The sequence below is a fragment of the Nicotiana attenuata genome, chromosome 6, assembly GCF_001879085.1.
Source record: "Nicotiana attenuata strain UT chromosome 6, NIATTr2, whole genome shotgun sequence".
Taxonomy (NCBI): Eukaryota; Viridiplantae; Streptophyta; class Magnoliopsida; order Solanales; family Solanaceae; genus Nicotiana; species Nicotiana attenuata.
In genome coordinates, this window is record NC_031994.1 from 3,698,865 (window position 1) to 3,704,927 (window position 6,063).

General features: G+C 36.2%; 1 protein-coding gene across 2 annotated transcripts; it reads left to right on the forward strand.

Annotated features, from left to right (window-relative positions):
- Nucleotides 3,500–5,132, forward strand: LOC109226507 (zinc finger Ran-binding domain-containing protein 2-like). 2 transcript variants are annotated; one of them, XM_019391285.1, is made up of 4 exons: nt 3,500–3,602; nt 3,947–4,283; nt 4,732–4,827; nt 4,905–5,132. In XM_019391285.1, exons 2-3 carry the CDS (start codon nt 3,958–3,960, stop codon nt 4,820–4,822), a joined length of 417 nt encoding a protein of 138 aa, XP_019246830.1. In that variant the 5' UTR covers nt 3,500–3,602; nt 3,947–3,957; the 3' UTR covers nt 4,823–4,827; nt 4,905–5,132. The 2 variants fall into 2 exon arrangements, with proteins under 2 accessions (XP_019246830.1, XP_019246829.1); XM_019391284.1 differs by having other exon boundaries at nt 3,501–3,602; nt 4,732–4,802.

Here is a 6,063-nt window from a genome sequence, read left to right on the forward strand (position 1 = left end):
GTCTGATCCGTACAAGCCTTAATGGGATATTGGTGATATATTCTTCGGATTCAACAATGATTTGACTGACAAAAGTATGGAAATGCTAATCAAAAGAATTAAAGCTAAAATGTTTCTCTCTCTCTCTCTCTCTCTCTCTCTCTATATATATATATATATATATATATATAATATATATATATAAGCATATTTCGATATAATATTACCTAATACACTTTTAATACTTACTGCATAGTACAACGTAAAGTAATTATATATATTAACGGCTTACATTTATATTATTTAGATAGTAAATACAAAAGTGATTTTTAATTTTGACCATTGTTGACCTTAATGGAGACCATCTTTGGTCGCTAATTATACATGAAATTAATTTAGCGACCAAAGTTGGTCGCAAAATTTAAATCAGATTTATTTATATTTTATATAATATTTAAATTAAAAATATAATTATTTTAAAATTTATAACTGAGTCCCACTTTAGCAACCAAACTTGATCGCTATCTGCCTACCCTTTATTTAGCGACCAACGTTGGTCACCATGTTTAAATTATATATATTTAAATTTTATATTTTTGAAAAATAATAATATAATTATTAAAATTTTGAAGGTGGGACCCACTTTAACGACCAACATTGGTCGCTAATCTCGGTAAACCTTTGACCAAGCAAGTCTGACCAGTCCAGTCAACATTTTGACTAATTTAGCGACCAAATTGCGACCAACCTTGGTCGCTAATTTGTTTCATTTATTTATTTTATTATTTTTGCTATTTTGGCGACCAACTTTGGTCGCTTTTCTCTTCAGACCAACTTTGGTCGCTATTTTTTGGTCGCTTTTTTGCGGAATTCTAGTAGTGGTTCCATGTGGCCCATCACCACGATCCACAGATCTCCCCTCGAACTAAGTTCCATGTGGCCCATTATCACGATTCGCGGGTCAATTCCGGAGATTCAACATGCGCCACTCACATTGTTAGAGTATTTACGGAACTAACTTCTTCTTTGTTCGCAACCCTGCACCACTCATATGTGTTCTAAAGATTCTTAATTTATCAATCAACAGATGAAGTCATCAAGTCTTAATATGCAGATGAAAGCTATGTTGCACAGACTCTCCAAAATTGCTTTCGCCCCCGTGTTAGATTCTCCAATAATGCACTACTTTTGGAGGAACGGACACGCACCCGGAGACATTTTTGATGAGTCCAAGCAACATAGGATGAAGAAAACCACAAAAGCCTTTGCAAAAGGAGCACTGTTGCATGCTAAAAACTTGATTTTAACTGATATTTTGCTTCATGTTCTGATGTAGAAACTATAAAGTAAGCTACATAGATGATAGAAAGGCATGTGGGAGAGATATCTGGCTTGAGTTTGAGATAAATGAGGCAACTGCAGTAATTAGTAGTAATTAAGATTAGAATTACTAGCTACTTTCTTGCCACCTATAACCAAGATTGTGGAGCATCTGTTAAGAAGTCAAAGGAGAAAAGCTCCTGCTCTCTGATACTTCTGCAGCTGTGGCTACTCGTCGCTGCATTGCTTGAAAATCAATAATTGACCTACTTTTATGAGATGCTTCTTACATTGAGCAATCCAATCATTAAACATAATGACCATAAATATCCAAATAACGCGTCCCTACACGGTTATTTGGATGCTGAAGATTGACAAGAAAGACAAGTCATCGGTGTGGCACTTCTTGTTTTGCCACTACTAGTGATCTTATTTAGAACCCTTTATTCTGATAGGATATAGAGAGCATAAATGAACACATCTATACAATCTGTGCATTCTTTTGGCTATAATGAACACATCTATACAATCATTCTTCTTGATTTTATGGTCACAATTCATCAATGTCGTTAATATTGGATGAGTTGTTTCCTTTTTCAGATAACTCACTTTTATAGATAAGTTCTGACAGCACAATAGGTATGCAATATTCAAAAGCAACGGCTATTTTTATCATTACCGTTAGGATATGTAGATTCTGGCAAGTATTATTGAGAGGATTGGCCCCCTTTATAGAATGGTCACATATATAGAATAAAGGATGGAACTTTGGCTGAGGTTTTCTTATCCAGAATATTCATCTTGTCTGATTAAAAATGGTGATTAGGATTCCTCCTTATCAAATCCTATGTCAACACGCGAGCTTCAGTGCTTAGGTGGAATCAGCTACGGTTGCCATGTCAGCATTCGCGGTCCCAATAACTGGTCAAGCGACTTCAACTCATTGTCAATCTCGGATTAATCTTGATTTGCTCAAATATGAACACCATATTATGTGTTTGTATGAGAGGCCTGGATTTTTTTCTATGACTCATCAATGACCATAGATTGTGTAATATTCACTCATTTCTTGCCGCTAATAACTGGATCTTTGCTTGAAAACTCTTACCAATGCATAATAAACTGTCCCTTTAGTATGGGAGTTCAGATATTAGCATTCTCCTTTTATGGCTTTTGAACCAAGCAAAAGTTATAGTATAACCTTACAATCCTTTTCCTTTTCTGATTATTGCCAAAGATGGTTAACCTTTTCACTTATCATATAAACAATTACAGGGCTTCAAATTCATAAAGTTCAAATCTTGTGCCATGCATCACATTCAGAATCTTCAGAGAATTGATGAAAAACAATGGTAAATGTCATGTGAACGTATACCTTAATACATTGTCTCAGGTACCTGTGAAGAAAGAGGTATTTCTCTTAAAATTGATATATTCAATAGTGTCAGGAATAATGCAAATCTCATGTGTTGTTCCGAATTCATGTATCACCTTTCTGTACCGATAAAAGCTGTTAACATTCTTAGCAATATATTTGGTGAAACTATGGACTGGTCTGATAATATCTAGAGTGCTCTGATTTCCAACACATGCATGACTAAACAGGAGATGAAAAGAAGTCCACTTTAGTTCACTTTTGAATTATTAAGAAGAATATAACACAAGAATAGAATAATAGGACTTGAATTATGAGGGAATTGGTTCCTTGGTGGTAAATTGTTACAGTTTTTGCCCCTTTAGAACCTGGACCATTTTCCACTTTAACGACATTAGCCTTCGTGTTAGGCAGCTGCAGCGTGCGAATCCAAATCATCTCAAGGGTCCATCGATCTTAGCAAGAGCACGCGGTGAAGTAAACAACTCCCCTTTTTCACATGACATCTTCCCTCATAACACCTGCTAGAAATGGATACAGAACAAAAGAATAATATTTTGAGTAGAATAATGGACCATCGAACGGGTAAGGAGGGGCATTACTGGATATCTGCAAGAATTTAAATGCTTCACATGCATGAATATGACAGCTGATAACTTTAGAGAGCCATACCTCTACAGTCAAGAAGGAAGGAAAGTAGGAGGCTTATCCAATTCTTTTTTGGAAAATTTGTGCTATCTTCTGGAATCTCATTTAAGGAAACCGTTTGAAGTCACAAAACAGATCAAAAAGAAAACTTTGGGCCCCAATAGTGAGGTCTTCCAACTATATATACCTCCACAAACCATTCATCAAAATTACCACTTACAGCAAACAATTTCTTGAGCTTCAAGTTAACGTCTCGTTGAGAAGCTCAGTTCTTCACAAGGTGAGGCATCGATGATTTACTTTCCTTTCGCATTTCATTTCATTATCTCAAATTGGAACTAAATTTCCTCTTCTTCCAGCTTCTGCACAAAAAAAAAGTTTTTCAAAAAGTTAGGCCCTTCAATACAAGATTAATGTGCTGCGAAATTTCTTCCTGGAATGAAATAATTGTTCATGTGTAAGCAATGCAGTTCTAGCATATAGACACTATTTCATAGAATGAGGCCTCAAAGATGGATAAACAATAATAAGATTTCTCGGTTGTTTTTTCATGCTTCTTAAAATGGCCTATTTTGCTTCTCATATGCAAATTTGTTCTCATCATATTTTCATGTTCACTTTCAGTTAGACATAAAATGAGCAGTGGAGATTGGATGTGTGCTGCATGCCAACACATAAATTTCAAGAAAAGGGATGCATGCCAACGATGCAGCTGCCCTAAATATGCAACGCAGGCTGATGTTGCCATGTATGGACTAAACAAAACAGAAGTCTTAGCCGGAGACTGGTATTGCAGTGCCATGAACTGTGGTTCTCACAACTATGCGAGTCGAACAAACTGCTATAGATGTGGTGCCTTAAAAAGCGATTATTATGGTATTGGAATGATGGCATCAACAGGTTATGGATATGATGCAAGTGCCATTCCTGGTTGGAAGAGTGGTGATTGGATTTGCAGCAGGTTAGTTCTCATTTGCTTTCATATTTATAACAACAACTATGTCTCAATCCCGAGCAAGATAGCCTTAAATATATGTATCCTAAATGTTCATATCGCTCCATTTAAGCTCATCTCCATCCAATATTACAACAATAACAACAACACCTATGCCTCAATCGGGGGTAAGGTGGCGTCGGCCATATGAATCTGCACTAATCATATCGCTGCATTTAAACTCATTTCCGACAAATATTATACAAAATAAAATTTTGAAGTTCTCACTATATTTTCTACTGGAATATAAATCTCCGACAAGACTAGGAATCCTAGAAAACATTGTCGTATGGGGATTCATCACAAGATTGACTAGTTTTACGTTGACTGTTAACCTGCCGGAACTCTCCTTTTTTTACTACTGACATACTATCCTTGGGATTTTCACCGATATAATCGCCTTCTTGTTCGACAGATTAGGATGTGGTGTGCACAACTATGCAAGCAGAGCAGAATGTTATAAGTGCAAGACACCTAGGGATTTTGGTGAGCCATCTTCCATGTGATTCTGGTACTGCAAAGTCAACATTTTACTTTACAACACCATTTTTCATCTACTAACATTTTGTTCATTTCTCTTTTTCTCAGGAAGTAATCATAGAGAAAGTGAATTAAGGGACTCAAATAGTTATTACTGAAGATTTACCAGAACTCTCATAACCTTCAATGACTCCTCTTCTATCTTTTTTTTCCTTCTGTTTTTAGTTTCTCTTTTCTTTTTTCTTTAGATTAGTTTCTCAAAGAAGGGTTAATTCCTAACTGCATTGTAACTGTGCAAGTGTTTTAATGAATGAAATCCCTTCAGATTTTCCATTCTTTCTTGTGTTTCAACAGTGAATAATAATATGTGGCCTTAACAATATAAACCAAAGTCTGTATAGGCCTACCACCAGAGGCAGATCCAGGATTCGGCGGTGGCGAGGGGATCATGATATTCAGTATAAATTTATCATTGCTCATAAAGATTGATACAGGGGCCTATGCTAATATATGACTATTTTTTTAAAAACATTTGTAAGTATATAAGGAGTTTTTGCCGAAGTTTTCGGGTGTCGGTGACCCATCAACTCGTCATGTGCGTCCGCCTCTGCCTACAATAACAACAAACCTAGTGTAATACTACAAGTGGGATCTAGGGAGCGTTATGCGTACGCAGCCTTACCCCTACCTTGTGAAGGTAGAAAGGTTATTTCCGATAGACTCTCGACTCAAGGGAAGCATAGTCACATCCTAAGTTGCTCTGACACAACAGTTTAGATGTCGCACCCGTGTCAACACGACACTAGTATGAGTGTGGGTATGGACCCGTACTGGATCTGGTCAAACAATTTTGGGTACTCACATCACTTGTTGAAAAGAAAACAATAGTGTACAAACCATGGAAAGGAAACAGTAACGCAACATATTACCAACAACAGCACGATAACAAGAAAACTAAAGCAAAAGAAATAACTAGTAATAATACATGTCTATGTATAAGAAAATATGAGAATACTATTAATCATACAGGTAAGAGAAGAATACGCTCGCGACAACCTACTAACTTTCCACCTTAATTCTCGATCTCCACACCTTCCTAAGGCCTATATATCACTTAGGGCCACCATTCAAGTGTATGTACTTAATTCACAGCAACAAAAAGAAAAGGTAAATAACAGAAGGATCAGAATTTAGATTCATAGAATATTTATGAGTAGTTCCATTCTAAGGGAACCAAATTAGTTCCTTTAAGAATCATGTCTCAATT